The sequence below is a fragment of the Schistocerca americana genome, chromosome 1, assembly GCF_021461395.2.
Source record: "Schistocerca americana isolate TAMUIC-IGC-003095 chromosome 1, iqSchAmer2.1, whole genome shotgun sequence".
Lineage (NCBI taxonomy): Eukaryota > Metazoa > Arthropoda > Insecta > Orthoptera > Acrididae > Schistocerca > Schistocerca americana.
This window is the reverse complement of record NC_060119.1, coordinates 1,104,393,821-1,104,415,329: the sequence shown is the minus strand read 5'-3', so window position 1 is coordinate 1,104,415,329 and position 21,509 is coordinate 1,104,393,821. Positions and strand designations below refer to the sequence as shown.

Genomic DNA, 21,509 nt, shown 5'->3' with positions numbered 1-21,509 from the left:
GGGGACAAGATGTGTTCTTTTCATTTCATTTCTTTGTTAAGTGCAATTTGACTCTCTATATAATTTCTAATTAATATGAATGATTAACTCTTCTTGTTTCTGATACAATAGATAGTCACTCATTTGATTGCTGCTGGTGCAGATGTGAATTTCAAGGATGACAACGGTTGTACACCACTGCTTGCAGCTATTCATAAGGAGCGTTTGAAGGTATGTTTTGTTTCCCAAACAGAGAGGAATGTAAGTAATTAATAAAGTAACAATAACTATGACATCACAATGACACAGTGCTCTTCCAGTCATTCTCCATTAAGATCTTTTGTAACATTATGCATTGCTGTAAGTTGAAGGGTTGCAGCAACAAACTAAACTGTATGAAGTAATTGCAAAAATCTCAAATAGCTCTTGACCATTTTACTTTAAATTCTTACATAGTAATCAAATAAATATTCAGATGGTCATGGGATACATATGTTTTTAAGCAACAGTCTACAGGTGTCCTGTTAAAACTAATAGCAAGAAAGAAAATATTGTTCTGTGAAAATGTGCAGTTTCATTGTCTTTCTCCTCGTACTCTGTTTCTACCATGATAGCTTAAATTGAATGGGTAAATTGGTAGGGACCATTAGTATACAAGGTATGAGAGAGACCTCTCCTGGTGCTGAGTCTGTGAGGTCCGTAAATTCAGTGACATTATTTCACATAGTTTGATTCTGCAAATGGTGACCATCACAGATTTGTGGATGGTTGAGATTATGTAGTTACTTACCATAAATATGACATGTTGAGTTGCAGAGAGGCACAATGAAAAGACACTCACACATTTATTTTTAGCAAAGTTTTCCCCAAAAAACAAAACACGCACACATTCATTCACACAAGCAAGCACAGCTCATGCACACATTACCATCGTCCCAAGCATCTCGAACCAGAGCCACAAATGGCAGTCAAGTGTATGTGTGAGGTGTGTTTGCTTCTGTGAATGAATGTATGTGTGTTTCCTTTTCTGAAGAAGGCTTTGGTCGGAAGCTAATGCGTAAGTGTAATTTTGTTGCACATATCTACAACTCAGCGTGTCACCTTTACAGTGAGTAGCAACCTATCATTTCCTTGTACTGTTGATATTCCAACCTGAAGTTTCCATTGTCATATTGGGTAATAATATTCTAATCATAAGCTGGTAAGCTTTCCTAAAATACAGGTTTTCTGTGAAAACTGAATGCAAGGAAGAAAACAAAACAGCACATTGTTGTGCATTCAATTTTTTTCTTAAAATTATATATACAGACAAACAAAATGTGTGGGAGAAACAATTTATATTATGGTTTAAATTCCTTGCCATAATACTTAAAACCAAACATGAGAAACAAAAATGAAAGAGCACATTTTCATAGCACAGTACAGCACAGCATTTTCTTTCTCATAGTGGATTTTAAAAGAATTCCCATACATTACTGTTTAAAAAAATGCATAGCCTTTGTCTGCCCAAATATTTATTAGTGAAGTAAAGCTCTGCGTTCTGGCTCTGGTGGTTAATTGGGGGGACTGTGGTCCTCTGCCAATTTCACCATTTGAATGTGGGGGCCATTGGGTCAGCACACTGCTCTCCTCATTATTGTTAGCTTGAATGATTTGAGTATTTTGTACAAACTTGATGTAAATTGGTCAAGAACTTTTTGGGATCTTTTTCATTCATTCATTCTTTCTTTCTTTCTATTGCTTACACCATAGTCCTGCAGCAACCACAGGTTTGGCGTGGTTAGAATGGATTTGGCAAGGTTAGTTTTAAGGGTGGCCGGATGCCCTTCCTGCCGCCACCCCATACCCCCCAGGGAGGGAATCAGTGTATCCCAGCTGTCTGCATCTAGTGTAAATCGCGAAATAGTGCGAATGTGTTTCAAATGTCTGTGACGCGTATAACTGAGGCGGAATGTGGGGACCAGCCTGGTATTCACCTAGCGGGATGTGGAAAACCACCTAAAAACCACATCTAGGCTTGCTGCCACACCGGCCGTCATCGTTAATCCGCCAGGCAGATTCGATCCGGGGCCGGCACACGTACCCGAGTCCAGGAAGCAGCACTTTAGCGCTCTCAGCTACCCTGACGGGTTAGAGTTTTTTCATTCATATTCTATACAATTTATTGTAACTGCAATTCTACATCTTCAAAATGTGCAAAGTCACAATAAGGAGTCAAAGTTTGTGTCCTGACACAATTCCCATAAAATAAAATAAAAAAAAAAAAACCCTCAAGAACAAACTGAGTAGTGAAAACGGATATGGAAGTTGAATAAAGGCAGAAATGTACTGTCTTTCATGAGATGTAAATGAACTATGGTGTCTCTTCAGTTTCTCCATTCTTGGAACAAATAAGGGATAAAGTTTCATAAACAACAAACTTTGATGTATTTAGAGACTTACTGGTAGCTTGAATTGAGCAAAGATAGTGAAGGAATCAACCATGCCAACATTATCTTCTCAGAAATGAGAAATTTCAAAGTAATCTACCTGAACGAACACTGCCTTTCGAATACTCTATCACAATTATAAATAAATGGGGAAATTTCAAAGGAGCCAGTATCTTTTATAGATGCAGCAGAAGTTGCTCAAACCCCGGAATACCTGTTAAAAATATGTTAGAATGTCCATGGTATGAGGACTTTGAATGAAGGACTTATATCAGAAAATGGCGGTATAAAATTAAGGAAAAGTGTTGTACATATAGGTTTTTAGTGCTGAAATAATCAAATTATTTTTAACCAAACTTCAATGTGTTTTTGAGGAACTTAAAGGCAAATGAAAGAAAAAGTGTTTATTGCTGCTGTTTTCAACATAGATGCAGCAAGTGAATCAAACATGTCAACACAAGTTATTGATCTGATTCAAGAGTCCTGTTTCAGACTAAAGTTGATTGATTTCACCAGAGCAAGTGGGAGGTCAGCAGTGTCTATGAACAACATTAAAAAATATATATACGAGGGTTGGAACTTTAATAGTGTCAACTATTGATTTACAGCTTGTACAAAATGGGCACGTGTTTCATAGTTCTACTGACCTTCAAAGTAATCATCAGCATTGTGTATAACCCATTGTCAGTGATGTAGAAGTTGTAGGATACTCTCAGCAGGGCCAGTTGCGTTGACAGTTCGAGCAGCACAGTCTATTGCCTGACGAATTTGTAGCAGTTCTGAAGCGAATGCCGTGAAGTGTTTCCTTCAGTTTAGAAATCAAGTTGAACTCAGATTGTTTAAGTCAGGGGAGTGCAGTAGGTGGTATAGCACTTAGCAGCCCCATCAGTCAAGCAAGTCAGTAACAACTTGCACTGAATGTGCTTGAGCATTGTCCAGCAAAATGAACAGCATAGAGACAGAAGTGATTACTGGTTACCTCCCAGGAATTCCTTACCTTCACTTGGCCTCACCATGCTTCCCCAGGTCCCTCTGTGAGAACAATAACCTTCTGCCAGAAGGAAGTGCACCACACACTACCTGAAAACAGATCCTGATCAAATAATACAACCTGCAGGCAAAGGCTTCCCCATTGTCGTAATGAGTCACTGTGACTACCTGTCAGGAGGCCTCTCCCAGATTTACACTGCGTTCCAGTGATTCATATTAAATTTTTAACAATATCATGACAACTTTGACACCAAGAAAGCTAAGTCTGGTTGAATCCTCTGTAAAAGGTAAAGGATTCTGCTTATAAGCTCAGGATCTAGGAGATTTTTAACTTCATCATTACACTTCTCATCAAGGAAATTTGGTTTCATTTCGATTGGGGTCTTGGCTCCTTTAGCATTTTGAAGTTTGAATCTGTCAAGTAGTTGATTAATATGTTCCCCCTGAGAAATACTAATTGTTCCATCTTTGCAGTTTTCAAATTTCACTCCTAACATGTGCAACATTATGCCTGTGTGCTTGATTTCAAAGCTGTTTTGCAGAAGAGTTTCCACCTTTTCACTCATCTCTTCATTCTGTGCAGATATATGTCTTTCATCCACATATAGTTACTGAATACCTTTCTCTTCCTTTGCACTAAATTTGTACACACTTGGTTCTATACAATTTTGAATAAATCATTGTTTTAGTGACTTATTTAAATGATCGTTCCAACATGTGCCACTGCATTTCAGTCCATATATTGTCTTGTTTAACGTGCAAATCAAACTTTCTTGGTCCTTCTTAATGAAACCTTCTTCTTGGAGAATATATACATTTGCCTTTAATTTGCTATGCAAATGTACATTCTTCACATCATACTGATCAGTATGCCAATTTTTCTCAACACTAGCTGCTATCAGTAGATGATTTGTATAAAAATTTGTAACAGGAGTTTAAATCTCATTACAGTTTACACCCTGTACTTGATTAAATCCATTTTCAACTAAACAAGCTTTAAATTTTTTTTTCTCACCAGTTGTCTTCTTTTTAAATCCCTATCTGTTCTTTACTGGAATTGCATGAGATGGTGAGTTAATTTCTTCATTCATTGCAACCATCCATTCTGCATTTTCATCAGAATTAACTGTTTCATGTTGCAGTAATGGTTCGTCATTGACCTTCCCTTGCACACTGTTAATTTCTGCTTCTCTGGTTTAAGCCTACCCTTTGGAATGAAGTGTCATTGGATGAAATTTGCTGGAACTCACATTTTCTCTTGTTATGTTCTTTCGTGGATGGATCAATTTTGTGAGCTTCAGCTGATTCCGCATGTTTCTGATTACCTTGAGTTTCCTTCAAATTTTTCTCCTGGTCTGAGAAACAACAAAATTTCTGTTTGGTGTTAGAATTTTCTTTTACATTTTAAATTTCCTCTTCAGTTCTTGAAAATGGTAATGCTCCTTCATTGCATTCCTTTATGGCATCCATATCCTTTATCAATGGCCATAAATAGAATTTCCTATAAGAATGCGGTTTTTTGCTCTTGTAGGTAATTTAGAATTATTTCTTTTTTGGGGTGTTCTGGGCCACTCTCCCCCATTAACCTATTTAAAAAATGTTCGAAAATTATTATTTATATGAACTGATTCAATCCATGCAACAACTGTGTATATGTTGGAATCAGAAAATGTTCAGCTCTGTTAACCATGAACCTGAGTGGGATTAGGACAGTTAATTCTCATCTGTGATTTCACTAAAAAAATGTGCTTGATATTGCTTGTTTGTTGATGATGATTGTAGATTCTTCTCACTCTTGTTTTTGGCACATTAGTCATAGTGGATAATTCCTTTCTGCAATGTCTTCAAAAATATCTCCAGATGTTCTATCTGCATACATTAAGCAAACAATAAGTCATTGAAGGATTGTATATTGTATGTATGGAATATTCCATTGGTTCTTGGAGTAACTTAGAGAGGTTAATAACTTGAATACAACATATTGATGTTTCACAATAATATTTATTAATTTGTTATGAACTGGCTTTCAACATCTCAGATCATTGTCAGATAACTTAATGTTGAACAAATAGTTCCCACAACTTCAGCGAGAATTCCCAGCTGTACAGAGATATGCGACATTATATGATTATATTGATACAAAACACAAACAGGTTGTAATACCTAAAGAGACACTGAACCAATACACATTACATTACAGTATATTCAAATATTAAAACTATGTGAGTGTAATGCTCTACAAGTCAGTAATGGCACATGCTGTTATGTCGTATGGACAAACTGATGAATGTGATGAACAGACCAAATAAAGGGTGGGGAAGAAAGACGTCTATGAGATGTAGGTGTGGAACAGTTATAACAAGTTTATTAGCTAATGTTAAGAGGAATAATAAATGGCTGCTACTTTAATAAGGGTTAGTAGTGGAACCGTGTTTCGTCATTAAGGATCAGGTCAGGATTCTTTTAAGAATAAGAATAAGGATTTTTATTAGCCGTTCAGTATTTTCTTATACAATGGGGTTCGTCAGTAAGTTCAATTACAGTATAAAGATGGTTATATTCTCATAACAATGTATGTATAAATCATATGAAATTTAGTGTAGTACAATAGCACACATTTGGAATTTTATATATTATTAATTTTACAATAAAAAGGAAAACATTATACAGATTTATATTAAGCAGGGAGTATGTTGATGACACTATGTCATTATCATATACAAGTTGATAACACTATGTCATTATCCTAAGCTATTGATACAAATTTAGGTCCTACTACAGGCAGAGGTACCTTTCTCTATGTTAAAACAGCAAATCTGCCATATTACAATCTTTAAATTCATCAACTGAGTAAAATGCTTTACCTTTGAACCATTGACCCAATGTTGTCTTAAATTTTCTTTTAGATACTGTTTGTACAATTTTAGGGAGCATATTAAACAGTTTGAGGCCTACATATTTATAACTATTATGTATCTTAGACAGTCTAGAGTATGGCAGATCAATTGTGTGGTTTCGTCTTGTATTGTGGGTGTGGACAGATGACCTAAGGGGATATTGAGCTATGTTTTCTTTTACGTGTAGTAAGCAATAATAGATGTACAAACAAGGAACTGTCATGATGTTAAGTTTTTTGAAATGTTCCCTGCATGTATCCCTAGGAGATAAACCCACTATACATCGAAGAGCTTTTTTTTTTTTTTTGCAATCTGAAAATTGATATTGAATTGGGAGAATTTCCCCAGAGCAGAATTCCATATGAAAGATGGGAGTGGATATAAGCAAAATATGAATGCAGCAGTAAGTTTTGGCTGACATTACTCCTAAGCTTATAAAGTAGGAACGTAGCACGTGCAAGTTTAGAACAGACGTATGTGATATGTTTATGCTAGCTAAGTTTCTGGTCAATCATCATCCCTAGCAGTTTAAAGGACTTATTTTCTTTGTTTGATACATTCAAATTAAAGAATATTTCCTCAGTTTTTGTTTCATTTATGAATAGGGAGTTTGCACTAAACCAAAGAACCAATTTTTCAAATATTATATTATTTTTTTCTCGTACAGATTCAAGAGTCTGTCCTGAATTGATAAAAGTTGTATCATCTGCATAGAGGACTGTTTTACAGGGTAAATACTGTGACATGTCGTTAACATACTCTACAAACAGGAAGGGCCCAAGTATGGAGCCCTGTGGCACACCTCTTTTTTTTGTTTGTGGGTTTGATAGCTGCCCATATACACTAACAAATTGTACTCTGTTGCTTAAGTAGGATTCTAATAATTTCAAGGTGTCCTCTTCCATGCAGTAGTGTCTTAATTTCTTGATCAAAGTACTATGAGATACAGTGTCAAATGATTTACTCAGGTCTAGGAGAGTAGCACAGGAGATTAATTTATTTTCAAAGCCATCATACATATCACTAACAATATTTTCAACTGCTTTAACTGTGGTTAGTTTAGACCTGAATCCATACTGTGAGTTACTTAACAAATTATTCCTCTCAAAATTGTGATTCATTTGTTGGTGAATACAGTCTTCGATTATTTTAGATATTATTGGGATTAATGAGATAGGGCAATAGTTACTTGGATTTGATTTATCTCCTTTCTTAAATATGGGAATAGTTACTGCTATTTTCAAACAGTCGGGGAAAATCCCTTGCTGTAATATACGGTTAATGAGAGTGGTTAGAGGGGGCAGAAGATCACTTGATATCTTCTTTATGACAAAGTTTGACAGACCATAGAAGTCCTCTGCTCTGGAACTACTTAGTTTGCCTATTGCTTTGCTAACATCATTTTCAGTTACTATTGCCCAGCAGAATTTATGGACTACATACTTATTTGAACCTAAAAGAGTTTTAGCATCAAGCATGGCGTTGAGGGGAGACAAATCTTGTTGAAACTGAAGTTAACAAAGTGTGAGTTCAAGATATCTGGGGCTATGGGTATAGCTAGTTGAGTTGTTTGTCTATTTATTTCACTTTTAATTACTTCCCAGGCAGCTTTACAGCTGTTTCTGGATTTAAGAATATAGTTATCATTCGCCCTACGTTTTTCCAAACTTATTTCAGATCTATAAATTTTTCTTATTCTAATGTACATCTCTTTGTACTCGTTACTGTTATGAGATCTGTCCTTAAACATAAGAAGCATAATCCAGATGCTATTGAGGTATAGTGTAAACCAATTATTTAGTCTCTGTGGTTTATGAGCTTGGTTATTATTCTGTCTTTTTACTAATCTGGGACAATACTCATCAAATATTCTTGCAATTTCCTCTATAAATAATTTGCTTGTGTTATTCACACACATATCTTTGTATAAGATGTCATTCCAGTTAACTGACCTTAATCTAGTTCTAAACTCTCTTATGTTGCTTTCATTCATAGGTCTAACAGTTTTGTGTTGTTCATCTGGAATGCTGACTGGATGGGTAGCTTTGAGAGATGCAAAAGTGAAGACAGCAGAGAATCAAGTAGGTAAAAAGATGAGGGCTAGTAGAAACCTACGGGCAACAGAAGAGATATTGAATTTAAATGATGAAAGGAGAAAATATAAAAATGCAGTAAATGAAGTAGGCAAAAAGAAATACAAACATCTGAAAAATGAGATCAACAGGAAGGGCAAAAGGGCCAAGCAGGACTGGCAAGAGGACAAATATAAGGATGTAGAAGCATGTATCACCAGAGGTAATATAGATACTGCCTACAGGAAAATTAAAGAGACCTTTGGAGAAAAGCAAACCACCTGTACGAATATCAAAATCTCAAATGGAAAACCAGTCCTAAGCAGAGAAGGTAAAGCAGAAAGGTGGAAGGAGTATATAGATGGTTTATACAAGGGTGATGTACTTAAGGGCAATATTATGGAAATGGAAGAGGGCGTAGATGAAAATGAGGTGGGATATATGATACTGCATGAAAAATCTGAAAGAGCACAGAAAGACCTAAGTTGAAACGAGGTCCCGGGAATAGACAACATTCCATTAAAACTACTGATAACTTTGGGAGAGCCAGCCATGGCAAAACTCTTCCATCTGGTGAGCAAGTTATTTGAGATAGGTGAAATACCCTCAGACTTCAAGAAGAATATAATAATTCCAATCCCAAAGAAAGTAGGTGCTGTCAGGTGTGAAAATTACCAAACTATCAATTTAATAAGTCACAGTTGCAAAATACTAACGCGAATTCTTTACAGACAAATGGGAAAACTGGTAGATGCCAACCTCGGGGAAGATCTGTTTGGATTCTGTAGAAATGTTGGAATGTGCGAGGCAATATTGACCCAATGACTTATCGTAGAAAATAGGTTAAGGTTAGGCAAACCCACATTTCTAGCATTTGTGGACTTAGAGAAATCTTTTGACAATGTTGACTGGAATACTCTGTTTCAAAATCTGAATGTGGCAGGGGTAAAATACAGGGAGCAAAAGGCTATATACAATTTGTACAGAAACCAGATGGCAGCTATAAGAGTGGAGGGGCATGAAATGGAAGCAGTGGTTGAGGAGGGAGTGAGACAGGATTGTAGCCAATCTCCTATGTTATTCAATCTGTGTATTGAGCAAGCAGTAAAAGAAACAAAAGAAAAATTTGAAATAGGGATGAAAGTCCAGGGAGAAGAAATAAAAACTTTGAGGTTTGCCAATGACAATGCAATTTTTGAAGAGACAGCAAAGGACCTGGAAGAGCAGCTGAACGTAATGTTCAGTTTTGAAAGGAGCATATAACATGAACATCAACAAAAGCAAAACAAGGGTAATGGAATGCAGTCAGATCAAATCAGGTAATACTGAGGGAATTACATTAGGAAATGAGACACTTAATGAAGTAAAAGAGTTTTGCTATTTGGGAAACAAAATAACTGATGATGGTTGAAGTAGAGATGATAGAAAATGTAGACAGGCCATGGCAAGGAAAGCATTTCTGAAGAAGAGAAATTTGCTAACATCAAATATAGATTTGAGTGTCAGGAAGTCTTTTCTGAAAATATTTGTATGGAGAGTAGCTATGTATGGAAGTAAAACATGGATGATGACTAGTTTGGACAAGAAGAGAATAGAAGCTTTCGAATTGCTGAAGATTAAATGGTTTGATCACATAACTAATGAGGAGGTACTGAATAGATTTGGGAAGAAGAGGAATTTTTGGCACAACTTGACTAGAAGAAGGTATCATTTGTTAGGACACCTTCTGAGGACATCAAGGGATCACGAATTTAGTACTGGAGGGATGTGTGGAGGATAAAAATCACAGAGGGAGACCAAGATATGAGTACAGTAAGCATATTCAGAAGGATGTAGGTTGCAGTAGTTATTCAGAGATGAACAGGCTTGCTCAGAATAGAGCAGCAAAGAGAGCTTCATCAAACCAGTCTGTGGACTGAAGAGTACAACAACAACAACAACAACAACAACAACAGAGAAAAGCATTTCTCTGTCACTTTTAACTTTTGAATGATTATGTACAGCAATAAGTAGCATTATAATAACGAATTTTAACATCCTTAACTTTAAATTATAGTGCCTTGGCTACGTTGATACTTCATGAAAATTAAATGTGTTTAGCAATTCTGTTACTAGCTCAATCTTCAGTTTTGTAAGCAATGTACTCTACATATACTACAGTTTTGTTTATAAGTCCTAGATAATTTACCATAGATTCAGAATTCTTCAGTTTTAGTGAATATAGTTTCCACCTCAGTTATGTAGTGTGAAATATGCCGTCGTTTGGAGCATACTGTTTTCTAAGGTCTTCTCATACTGTTTTTGGGTTTGTCAAATTTTAGTATATGCTATTACTGTTCATTACAATTGGAGAGTATAATTTTTGTTTGTGCCTTACCTCTTTATGAGCAAATGATGCATCTCCATCAGGAAACATCATGACAGGCTTGATTACAGTCCACAAATCAGAATCTGTTAAAATCATTTTCATTTGGTTTGACAAGGAAGTATAATTCACTCAGTTTAGTTTGTCAGTGCTGTATGTGTTCTCCATCATATCTGTAAATTTCATTAATTGTCTTACTGTTGTTAAGAGAACATCTTTTCTTTTCTTTGAGATTCATGAACACAGCACAGTGTCAGTTAATGTTTTCCAAATGCGTTGCACCAAAAATATACAGTTATTATTGGCAAATGTTTTACCTTTGTCACACATACAAGTTTTAGATTAGCTAACTGACACTAACACAGTTTTCTGGTTTTCTTATTAGCATGCTTGGACCCATAACCATTGTTGGAGTGGAATAAAATTGTTGTATCAAACACATTAATATGTATTTAAAAACACAGATGATGTGACTTACCGAACGAAAGTGCTGGCAGGCCGATAGACACACATACAAACACAGACATACACATGAAATTCAAGCTTTCGCAACAAACTGTTGCCTCATCAGGAAAGAGGGAAGGAGAGGGAAAGACGAAAGGATGTGGGTTCCAAGGGAGAGGGTAAGGAGTCATTCCAATCCCGGGAGCGGAAAGACTTACCTTAGGGGGAAAAAAGGACAGGTATACACTCGCCCACACACACACATATCCATTTGCACATATACAGACACAAGCAGCTTGTGTCTGCTTGTGTCTGTGTATGTGCGGATGGATATGTGTGTGTGTGGGAGTGTATACCTGTCCTTTTTTCCCCCTAAGGTAAGTCTTTCCGCTCCCAGGATTGGAGTGACTCCTTACCCTGTCCCTTAAAACCCACATCCTTTCATCTTTCCCTCTCCTTCCCTCTTTCCTGATGAGGCAACAGTTTGTTGCGAAAGCTTGAATTTCATGTGTATGTTTGTGTGTCTATCGACCTGCCAGCACTTACGTTCGGTAAGTCACATCATCTGTGTTTTTAGATATATTTTTCCCACGTGGAATGTTTCCCTCTATTATATACATTAATATGTATTGATAGAAAAAACTGTGTACACCATCATATCAGAGAACTAAACTTCTTTTTTAAGAGGATAAACTTCGATTGTCTCTTTAACAGTATCAAAGGTAATCCAGTTATGTCACAGGAATAGAATAAATAAAGGAGCTCTTGTCTGCTTGTTTAATTCTAAATACTGCCATATTTGGAATAAATTTCATCTAACAGTACAGTGTGGCCACAGAATTAAGATAGAAACTGCTTTAGTGCCATTTAAATCATTATGCATCTTATGTTATATATTTTCACTATTTCTACTTGTTTCATAATGTCAAAAATACACATTTTTGTTCTTGGTAGAACATTGTGTATATGTTAGCTTTTATTCCATTGTAGGTAAGCAGTGTATGTTAGGATTTATTGTTTCTTAATTTTGTAATTAAATTAACAATTCCTGTCAATATACATTGCTTCAGTTTCCTAAGAATTAGTGAGTTATTATAATTTTTAATTGGTAGATTATTTATCTTTTTTTAGTTGCAAATTACTGACTAAATGCTTAATTTTTTTTCAATCTTTCATTTTTTGATCATTAATAATATGTTCATTTTTATAGACTATAGTTGGTTTTTACATTTTCTTGTGTTGTCATTTAATTTCAGGATTAATGTTTTGTCATAAGAAATGAATATTTTAGGCTGAAAATATTAATGCACATTATAAAATTCCAGAGTTTTATTGCATTTCTGGAGGTGTGTAGGGCTAAATACAAGAATTGTACAAGATATTTATGATTTCCTTCTTTGATACAAAGTGATACAAAACACACACACACACACACACACACACACACACACAGACAGAGAGAGAGAGAGAGAGAGAGAGAGAGACAGCCACACGAACACAAACACATACATATTGTCCTAGCTGACTATGTCATCTGGTGCTGCAGCTGAATAGTTGGAGGTTAGGGTTTTGTTGGATGGAGAGAGTAAGTGTAGAAAGGTGGCAGCACTGCAGTGGGAACAGTGGAGGAAAGAGGAGCTAATAGCTGGAATGCAGAGACTGCAAGGCATGTGATAGATATGTGGCACTGGTGATCTAGCTCACTCTGGCACTACGTGAGTGTATTATATGATGAAGTGGAGGAGTGGTTAGTGAGGAGGTGCAGGAGGGAGATACAGAACTTGGAAGACAGGGAATGTAGAAAGAAAGATGTCAGTGTAGATTAATAGGGTGAAATGGGAAACATGGGGACAGAAATGGAATTGGTTGTGGGACGGGCTAGTCAAGACTGGGATAGGAGGATTACAGGATCAATGGAATGTTTCAAAGGTAATCCCACCTATGTAATATAGAGAAGCTGGTGTATGGGAGAGGTCAGGAGTGAGGATCAAAGATCCAGATGGTGTGCATTGCTAAATAGCTGTGGGTACTGAGCATGTTATGCTCAGCAGCACACTCTGCTACTGAATGGTGAACTTTGCTTTTGGCACAGTCTGGCCGTATGCATTCTTTCAACTAGATGGCTGGTTGGTGGTGATGCCTATTTATAAAGCTGCTCAAAAGTTACAGCAGGGTTCATAAATGTTGTGACTTCTTTCACAGGTATCCTTGCCTTTGATAGTGTAAGATACACCTGTGTCAAAATTGGAATAGTATTTGCTGGACAGCGAACAGGACAAATCTTTTTCTTAGATGTTACACAGGGATGTAACCCATGTGGATATTTTCGAGATTGGTTGGGTAGCAGAATACAACTTTGGATGGCAGGGGATGGAGAGAATATTGTAGGAATGATGATCATTTCCGTACATAATGCTAAATAGTCAGTATTCAGGTGCAGGATTTGGTTAAGATGTTTGAATGTGAATGAAAGGGGGGGGGGGGGAGGGGGTTCTCTTTTATAGCTGGTTCATGGAGGGTGATTTTAGGATTAAGAGGATGTATGGATGTACCCCTCTGACCACTCCATACTGTCAGTTAGCTCCAAGTAAGAACATTGTCTGAGAGCTCAACTATGTTTTAAGCTCAGTTCAGCACTTCAGTTCTACTGTGAGTAACTACCTTTACTCTTTAAATTAGATGTATTCCATACAAGACTTACCAGAATCATATCAATGTTTAAAATACTCATCCAGTTTTGTTCAGTATGGTGCATGAACATAAGTAATTGTCAATAATAGCACAGTTTGTTCTTATGATTCCACATTCACAAATTTAGATGTATCTCTCTTTTGAATCTATCACTTATGTACAAGAATGCTTTATCCTGTGTGATCTGTCAAAGTATCCATCTGTAGGCACTGGACCTTTTGCTGAAGGCTGGTGCTGATCGAAATGCAGTGGATAACTGTGGTGTGACAGCTCTTCACTTGGCTGCCAAGTGTCGGAAGGTAAATTCAGTTAATCAGACATTCTTGTCTTCCAAAGCAGTATGATACTATTGTTCTCATACAGTGTATATAACAATTATTGCTATAGTTACCGAAGTGATGTGAGAATGTTTTGTAATGAAAAAAGGACTATTTTTTCTGTAGATAAATTAGAACTTGAATTTCTGTTCAGCTGTTTCTCTACTGGACTTGTTCTAGTCTCTGTTGACACCACCAACCTCTTACTCAGTTTGTTTCTATTGTCTCCATTCCCCTCCGTACTTAATGGCAACCTTTTCCACAGAATTGTAAATGAATTAATCTCATGTCTTTTGAATTCACATATTTTATACATCATAGTTCATGATTATTATGGTGAGAGCCTCTTTTTATCAGTGTTACAGACAACACATTTTGTTGTTAGTGATTAAATACTTGCTGAGTACTCAGTTTTGCCCAGGTATGTACTCATTCCAGTTTTCTATTATTGCGTCTCCTCCTTGCCCCTCCTTCTGTCCAGCTCCTCCACTCCCAAGTTTCTGTCTATATCCTCCTGTCCCTACCTCTGTGCATCTCCTTACACCCTTCTCTCTCTGTCCAGCTCCTTGTCCTCCCACTCTCTGTCCATCTCCTTCTCCACCCTCTCTCTGTCCATGGAAATGATTAAACTGCTTGGATACAATGACGAAAAAGACATTCAGGAAGAATTGTGCCTGAAGTAAAAAAAAGCGTGGACTACCTCATTCTGAGTTGGTTTACATTTTTTTACTTACGTGCACAATTCTTCCTTAATGTCTTTTTTGTCATTGTCTCTAAGCAGTTTAATTGTTTCAGATCAGTTTGCATTAACCTTGATCTGCATACTGTCATTACTATTATAATTATTGTCATTAGAATAATTAATACTGTGAGTATTTTTTGTTTTAAATAATTTGTGTTTTTTGTGTAGCCCCCTTTCAGCTCTGTGACCAACACTGGAGGGTGTAATGAGGTCACTTTTAGTTTGTTTGTGGTGGCATGTTTGTATGTGGTTCCCGTTGCTCTTCCACTACCCGAATATCATTTGTCTGGTGGGATGTCCAACTGACATGGTTCTTATGTGGGTGATTACTTTGTACATCACTGTGATTTCGATTTATTCCAGGAGGTGGTCCATCTTTTGTTGCCAACAGCCTGTGAAATTACAATAATAATTCGCATTCTGGTTTGTATTTTGTTTGTATCTCTGCTGGAAGTTATTCTCACTCTACACCTCTTATTATTGTTGTAGTATTGATTACTATTATAGTTAAAGTTAGAAAAATGTCCATTGTCATTTGCCCTGTTATTATTGTATGGTCTATGACCATTATAATTCCAATCCCAAAGAAAGCAGGTGTTGACAGGTGTGAAAATTACCGAACTATCAGTTTAATAAGTCACAGCTGCAAAATACTAATGTGAACTCTTTACAGATGAATGAAAAAACTGGTAGAAGCCGACCTTGGGGAAGATCAGTTTGGATTCCGTAGAGATATGGGAATATGTGGGGCAATACTGACCCTACGACTTATCTTAGAAAATAGATTAAGGAAAGGCAAACCTACATTTCTAGCATTTGCAAACTTAGAGAAAGCTTTTGACAATGTTGACTCGAATACTCTCTTTCAAATTCTGAAGGTGGCAGGGGTAAAATACAGGGAGCAAAAAGCTATTTACAATTTGTGCAGAAACCAGATGGCACTTATAAGAGTCGAGGGGTATGAAAGGGAAGCAGTGGTTGGGAAGGGAGTGAGACAGGGTTGTAGCCTCTCCCTGATGTTATTCAATCTGTATATTGAGCAAGCAGTAAAGGAAACAAAAGAAAAATTCACAGTAGGTATTAAAATCCATGGAGAAGAAATAAAAACTTTGAGGTTTGCCGATGACATTGTAAGTCTGTCAGAGACAGCAAAGGACTTGGAAGAGCAGTTGAACGGAATTGACAGTGTCTTGAAAGGAGGAAATAAGATGAACATCAACAAAACCAAAATGAGAATAACGGAATGTAGTCAAATTAAGTCGGGTGATGCTGAGGGAATTAGATTAGTAAATGAGACACTTAAAGTAGTAAAGGAATTTTGCTGTTTAGGGAGCAAAATAACTGATGAAGGTCGAAGTAGAGAGGATATAAAATGTAGACTGGCAATGGCAAGGAAAACGTTTCTGAAGAAGAGAAATTTGTTAGCATCGAGTATAGATTTAAGTGTCAGGAATTAGTTTCGGAAAGTATTTGTGTGGAGTGTTGCCATGTATGGAAGTGAAACATGGACGATAACTAGTTTGGACAAGACTAGAATAGAAGCTTTTGAAATGTGTTGTTACAGAAGAATGCTGAAGATTAGATTGGTAGATCACATAACTAATGAGGAGGTACTGAATAGAATTGGGGAGAAGAGGAGTTTGTGGCACAACTTGACTAGAAGAAGGGATCGGTTGGTAGGACATGTTCTGAGGCATCAAAGGATCACCTATTTAGTATTGGAGGGTAGCATGGAGGTTAAAAATCATAGAGGAAGACCAAGAGATGAATACACTAAGTTTGAGAAGGATGTAGGTTGCAGTAGGTACTGGGAGATGAAGAAGCTTGCACGGGATAGAGTAGCATGGAGAGCTGCATCAAACCAGTCCCTGGACTGGAGACCACAACAACATGACCATTAGTATTGTAGTGTCTCTCTTGTGGGTTTACTCCACTCTTCTGCATGTCATGATTCCATTTTCCATTCCCATTATGGGTATTAGTATTTGTGCAGTGTGAATCATGCATGCATTGATTACCAATTCATTTTGATGCCTTCCTGTATCAGGTCAGTTTAATCTAACTGACAGAAATTTTTCTACGTCAGTTTCCCTTACACTGATCAATTTGTCTTGGATACTCAAAGGGAGTTTCAGTTTAAAAATTCTTATTGCATTTTTATATTACACTAGCTCATCTCAGTATTGTGTTTTATTTATATACTTTTTGAAGTACTCCTTGCGAGAACCCATTTTGCAAGTATATGGTTTGAGATTGTACGCTTATTTCCTAAGCCTTTCTTGCATGCTGGTTGAACAGTATTATTCTAAAAAAGCTTTTTCAAATTGGCAGCGGCCTTGCCACAGTGGATACACCGGTTCCTGTGAGATCACCGAAGTTAAGTGCTGTCGGGCGTGGCCGGCACTTGGATGGGTGAACATCCAGCCGCCATGTGCTGTTGCCATTTTTCGGGGTGCACTCAGCCTCGTGATGCCAATTGAGGACCTACTCGACCGAATAGTAGCGGCTCCGGTCAAAGAAAACCATCATAACGACTGGGAGAGTGGTGTGCTGACCACACGCCCCTCCTATCCGTATCCTCACTGAGGATGACACGGCGGTCGGATGGTCCCGATGGGCTACTTGTGGCCTGAAGACGGAGTGCTTTTTTTCAAATTGGTCAGAGGTATGACATTGTTCTGCAGCCTCTGTCACCCAGAGAGGAGCATCTCCTTTTATGAAGAAATGCAATCTTTCTGTTCATTCCACAACCTCAGCAGCACACCTCTAATGATTTTATAAACATCATTAGATGAGGTGTTTTCCTGTCTTAAATGAAGATTGGCAATTGTCTGTGCTTAATTAAGCTTTCCTCTGCTAATATATTTGTAGTCTGTTGCATTATGTTATTTGTGTCTGGTAAAATATTGCTTGGTGTGTTTTGTTTTGTGCATATCCTCTATATGAGGAAACCATGTGATTATTGCCATAACATTTATCTCTTTCCCGAGACGCAGGAAGATTATGCTGATTGAAACTTTTAATCTATTGCATCTCCTGTAATTCTTTTACGTTATCTGACGTTTTTTGAAATTCATAATTAAAATTCTCTACTTTATCAATAGAACTACATGATACTAGAACACCTGCCTGTTTTGTTGCCCAATAGCAATTCATTATTTAATTTCTCCACAATCTCTATATCCTTTTGTTCTAACCACTGATTAAATTCCATAACTATTTAATATTCTTGGTTAACAAAAGGCATCTGAATCTGTTCTGCACTCTGCAGTGACAAATTCTGAAATTTTTCTGAAATTTGACTAACTGTTTTCCTAAAAGTTGACTTGGCTGTCTTCACATCAAGCAGATCAGTACCAATCTGTGTTACCTTTTCAGGTAATTTTTGTTAGTCTTGTTTAAATTGTTTTAGCTCATTGAGCTTGGATCTGAACTGTTCAGAAAATTTATCAAGTGTATTCACAATCTGCTATGACTGCTGTTATGGTTTCAAAGTACTATCAATTCGTTCTACCTGGTTCTCAGAAAATGTTTTTAAAGTATTGTCAATTTGTTCTTATTGCTGCTTCAGATGCTTACACACATGAGATAAAGATATTTTCTTGTATTTGCCAAACATTACCATTACCTGTAATTAGTGTACAGTTCTCCAGATACTTCACACACAGTTATTTAACACTGATATTTTATCATATTTCAGCTTGTGAAAATGGCTTTTATCGTGAGAAATTCTTGTGCTTCAGTTGCTATGTTCATGAAAAAAATTGCTATCACCATTCACCGCATTGTTCACACATTGTATTTCTAAACTTAAACTAGTTATGCAACACTTTTATCCAATATTAATATGAAATTAGGATTATTTATCTTCACTTTCTGAAATGCAGTGCATGAAATATGAAATTCCAGAAGCAATCACCTTACTTTTTACAGCCATGTGTAGTCAGTTCCAGGAAACTCATCAGTCATCAACTAAAGTGCTACCTTCTATTAGTCCTCCAGATTGGTTGTACATGAAAAAGAAAATACACAAAAATTACAATAATGTATAATTTAGCACAGATGCTGAGTCACAGATAAGCACGACAAGAAGACTGTCACAAAATGAGCTTTTGGCCAACAAGGCTGCGACATTCACCTGCTTTATTTCTTCGTTGATTGTCCTCGGTTTCGACATACTGTGTTGCTATACTGGCTGAAAAACAGGGTGGGTGGGGGTGGGGGCTGGAAGTTCAACACTGACTACTATAAACTATAAATGATGTAGCCGACAGGTGCACAGTTGCGTTTCATAGTTCTTTACTTTCATTGTTCACGACCCCTCCACCCAATATTACACAGTTACTTGGTCACTTAACTACTGGCAAATTTTGATAAGCCTCATTAATAGTTTGCAGGCAGACATCAATACATCAGCATATACGGGTTTCTTGTCTGAAAATCAACCATGGACTGGCTGTCTCAGGACCAAAAATCAGGCCCTTATATATCATCACAATAACAGGCACTGAAACTACACATTGTTCGATGTTTCATTTACAGAAATTACAATTAAAACATACTTCATTCAATTAACTGAATACATCAAAAATTTCCATCTTTTTAACAGTTTCTCCTACCACGAGGGTTAAGCCAAATTATTTGTTTAAATCATGAAATTAACAGATGTAGTAACACAAACAATACTTTTGACAAAACTGGTAATTACTTTGGAATAAATTAAGGGCTGGCTTTGCTAACATGTTTTCAAATAGAGCCAAATAAATACTTAAAGAATGCTAGTGTTTTGTCTTCCAAATGTTCATAATTAGTACAGAATTTATATTTGTTTATAACTCAACAATATAATTTGAGTTACAAAACGATTACTGATTTCACCCTATAACAAAAGATACTAACTAGGAATAGACAAAATAAATTAGAAAATCAATTACACATATAAAACTAAGCACAAAATTAGATCTGGTGCTATATTATTTAAAACTGAGGGCCAACCTTTCTCTTTTATGAAAATGCAGATTATACCCATGTATGGCAACAGTAATTAGTCAAGAATTAAAAAAAAAAATGAATTTTAAGGAGTCATATGGCAAAACAAGAGAGGTATTAAAAAGATCCCAGCTTGCTTCATCACATCACCCCCTCATTAGATTTACCAGACAGATATTGCAATCAGATAACTGGGCAATTCAATGACTGCAAGTGGCCCAGAAGGTGAGTTAAAAATCTATGCACAAAAAATGTTACATAAGAAATTGGTTCAAAACTACAATACTTATGTTTTTTTCAAATTTATACCTATATGAACTGGCCATATGAAAATCCTCATACAAAATATTTACACACAGTGTAGTGTACAAAGGCACAAAATATCCACAAGTTATACTTTTAATAAAAATTTAGGCATGTTCGTCATAAGTGATGTCCTTTTTGGGTAAACAAAGATTACGTTCAAAGATACATATGACTATTACAAGTCCTGTCATGCTTAAAAAAATAAATCCTTGTGGGTTGCAAAAAGTTAAATTATGCTGCAGATTGCAGTTCATTTTTAGACAGAAAATTTCACTTGCTCATTGTTTAGTATTTTTCACAAGCACTTTCACTCTTTTAATGTGCTTTTACACATTTTCTCACCAAGTTGTCTCTGCCGTCAACAGGTCCATGTGGCAATTAGTAAGAAAATGCACTGCTATGAGTTCCTTTGGAGGTGGTTTTCCTCCACCACATAACATGAAAAAATGAGACAAATTACCCTACTATAGTACACTTACTTTTACTTCTAACTAAGTCAAAGAAAAATGTTTCACACTAAAAATGATAGTCATTACTTCATAAATAGATACATTACACAGTTCTCATAACATCACAATAATTAGCACTAAACTTGACTATAGTACAAAAGGTGTGGACTAGAAGAAATTTTAAAATCAAGTGCACATTACACTACAAAACATTACTCTAGCTCATAACTCTGTCTGAAACTGGTTAAACATGAAATACTTTTGTTTCTTTCCCATTTGCAAAATAGCAAAAACTCAAGATTTACTAATCATTACATTATGAAAAAGAGTATAGTCACTATCACATAACTTAATTACTATTCAACTCAAAATTAAGAGGATGGAAGTTGTACCAAACCATTGCCCTAATTCTCCTCTCAAATTGAGTACTACTCTCATTCAACAAGAAAATTAAATCATCACAAAATGTTACCAAATAGTTGACCTGTCAGAAATACTCGCATCGGTCTAGCACCCCAGTTATCAGTTAATCAGCAAAATTCCTTTTCATTTCCCAATATTAGCACTTTAAGCTTATAATTCATCAGAACACAAATTACTTACAGTGTTAATTATAGTTTTTAGATAACCTGCTGAAACGCCTGAGCTACCAGGCCAGGTTGTGGAAAGGGGCCAAAATGGGGTTGCTGTCAGTTGCACTCAACATACAAACTCTATTTGCCCACAAACAATATTACACAAGGATGCAAAACACTCAAAGTTGTAATGGATCTCCTTTGATTAATTTTAGATCGGCTGAAGGCCACACTCAAAATCCAAGATGCAAAGTCTAAGTAAGA

The 21,509-nt window shown here is 36.4% G+C and overlaps 1 protein-coding gene across 1 annotated transcript in view; it reads left to right on the top strand.

The window, feature by feature from the left end:
• The window catches only part of LOC124618131 (serine/threonine-protein phosphatase 6 regulatory ankyrin repeat subunit C-like), a 278,501-nt gene that overhangs the window by 169,717 nt on the left and 87,275 nt on the right, over positions 1-21,509 (top strand). The window contains exons 10-11 of the mRNA XM_047145320.1: positions 112-210; positions 14,074-14,166. Of these exons, the coding sequence (XP_047001276.1) occupies positions 112-210; positions 14,074-14,166 (192 nt within the window). The remainder of the gene's footprint in view (positions 1-111; positions 211-14,073; positions 14,167-21,509) is intronic.